At 39.7% G+C, this 2627-nt stretch overlaps 1 protein-coding gene and 1 long non-coding RNA gene across 3 annotated transcripts in view; both read right to left on the bottom strand.

Annotated features, from left to right (window-relative positions):
• The window catches only part of LOC116695664 (uncharacterized), an 813105-nt gene that overhangs the window by 287281 nt on the left and 523197 nt on the right, over positions 1 to 2627 (bottom strand). The window lies entirely within an intron of this gene.
• The window catches only part of LOC116695603 (kinase suppressor of Ras 1), a gene marked incomplete at its 5' end in the record, with an annotated part of 81929 nt that overhangs the window by 3867 nt on the left and 75435 nt on the right, over positions 1 to 2627 (bottom strand). For both annotated transcript variants that reach the window (XM_032525990.1, XM_032525991.1), the window contains 3 exon segments: positions 20 to 155; positions 1299 to 1430; positions 1815 to 1948. In XM_032525990.1, the coding sequence (XP_032381881.1) occupies positions 20 to 155; positions 1299 to 1430; positions 1815 to 1948 (402 nt within the window).

Here is a 2627-nt window from a genome sequence, read left to right as displayed (position 1 = left end):
ATCTCTGTAACAGACTCACCGTGGCCTCCTTGCCCAGGTTGGCGTCTGCCAGCACCTTCTTGATGCCCTTGCTGCTGCCCACCAGCCAGATCTTGGCTTCCACAGGCTGGTTGGTGATTGGCCAGTCTCCCACCTGCAGCTCATACAGGATTGTGCTGAAAGGTACACAACACAAAGATGAGATGAGGAAACTGCCTCATATGCTACTCCTAATCTCTGTCCATGTCAGGGGAGTCTCTGCAAATATGCTAAGTGGTGTAGGAAGCTCATGGAAAAAGAGTTTTCAAAAAATGTGAACATTAAGTATAGGGCAGGGTATCATTTAAAAATATTCGATAACAGCACCAGTGCTGATACGGGGACTTCAATACCGGTTCCTGAACAACACTCCTTTCAATACCAATGATATAAAACAAAAAGAAATGACAGCATTACACATTTCAGCACAAATCTTTTTATGTATCTACTACGTGAGCCTTGTCTCTGTGTAGCGTAGAGTTTTTCCTGCTTGCCTCTGTGACGTGTAACCTTAGACAGCCAATCAGCAGCATGGGGAAAATGTGCATTGTCAGTTTGGTCCACAAAAAGTGTTTTATTTTGCCACTGACAGGCTCAGATTATTATTCTTAGTGTCTGACAACATTGTGGAAAGGATCCCTTCAGAGATAGACCTTTTAAAAAAGATCTTTCTGTTTAACCAGAAACAGTTCTGAGGTTGCTAGCGTTAAAACCACCAGACTCCATTTCAAAAAACAATACTTTTAGCCCTAACCTTAACCCTAGCCAACATGTTTTCACATGTAAACTATTTGTTTATTTCAACCAAAACAAGAGTTGTGATGGTTAGAAAAGTGGAAAAACAACCCAAAAAGGTCATTCATAGTTTTATTTTGTGATGCTAAAGTAAATGTTCATTTACGTGGATTCTGGAGGGTATAGCGAACGCAATTTTACTGATGTTTTTATGTTTAAAAAAAGGATCTTACTCTTCAACAGAAAGGTCAACCTCCTTACAAATCCTTTCCATAATGTTGTCAGACACTTAGAATATTAATCCGAGCCTGTCAGTGGCCAAACAGCACTTTATTGAAGGTAAATACAAGCTGCACAATTGCACTATTAACTTACACTGTAGCTTGTTTCACTGTCTGCCGACTGCAGTAATCTCACTTAATACTGGACCAATGTCAAAGATTGTTGTTCCTATCAGTCACTTAGACACAAAATATGTGTTACTTTTACTTTAGAATATAACCTGATTAACCTGAGCTGGCTGTTTAAGTGGAATCAGTCATTACCCGAACGCATAAACGTCAGCAGCTTTGGAGAAAGGCAGCTGGTCCTCGTCGACCTCTGGGCTCATTTGTCGAACGATCTCCGGAGCCAGGTAGTAGATCCAGCCCTGAGGTATCCGCAACACATTTTGTCTTCTAAACACACACACACACACACACACACACACACACACACACACACACACACACACTGTCTATTTGCAATACTAATGAAGAAAATAAACCTGATTTAGCAGAGATTAAGGCTGCACAATTGATCGAAATCGCAATATGGACTAGTGCAATATTCAAATCGCGGGGGGGGGGGGGGGGGGGAGATTTGTCAAAGGCAAAACATGTGTCAAGCCATTCTGAATGAAGTATTGTGGTGCTGCAGAGACGTCCCGGCCTACAAGTCATATCTTGCAGACTACAAAACATTGCAATTAGATATTTTCCTCATATTATGCAGCCCTGGCAGAGATCCAGATCATTCAGACAGAGAGACGCAGCTCAGAGGATCATTTCTTTTTCTCTTACCTGCCTTCTTGTACCACTCCAGACATCCCAAACAGGCCAAAATCTGTAATCACCACCTTGTTTGTGTCATAGAACACATTCTTAGACTTCAGGTCCTTGTGAATGATGCCTTTGGCATGCAGATAACCCATTCCCTGTAAAAGAGTGAAGGACAGGTGGAGCGCAGGATATATTTAATATCTGTGTAAACATGGAGCTTCCAGAGCATGGTGTTGAACACTTTTTCCTTGTCTTTCATATTTGCGTTTACTATTGTGGAACTGGCAAAGACCTGGTGGTTGTTTGTAAAAGCTTTACAGACAAAATTGATAGGGCCTAGTCATTTTCATCATTTCGCAGCCTTAATATGAACCACAAGTGTAATACTGACATTGAAAAATTATATTATATAGGTTATTCAATGCTAATTCTTTTGTCACAAAGCAACAAATAATATGTCATCAATTATAGCTAATAACTTTCTTTAAAATCATTTGTTTATTCAGGTTGACGATAGTTGCAGCTCAAAAGATGACAGGGTAGTAACTACCACTCAGTGTAGTTTTAGTATATGCCTACAGTATATCTAATGCCCATGTTCAGGTACAGCAAGTAGCCTACTTTATCTCTAGAAGTGTTGTCAGTAATATTTGTCAGTAATGTTTTATAATTACAAGTTTGTGTAATTTGGGGTTTCTGTAGCCAGTGAGATTTTATTATTTGTATTTTATTTTTAATGCAGATGTAATGGCATTGTCGATATTTGTTTTATTTGACGGCTGAGTTAATAAACACAACCACAATTCTCATCATTGGTTTTGAGATGTTACTTGC

The sequence above is a fragment of the Etheostoma spectabile genome, chromosome 9, assembly GCF_008692095.1.
Source record: "Etheostoma spectabile isolate EspeVRDwgs_2016 chromosome 9, UIUC_Espe_1.0, whole genome shotgun sequence".
Lineage (NCBI taxonomy): Eukaryota > Metazoa > Chordata > Actinopteri > Perciformes > Percidae > Etheostoma > Etheostoma spectabile.
Note: the sequence above shows the minus strand (reverse complement) of the source record. Positions and strands in the feature narration are given on the sequence as shown.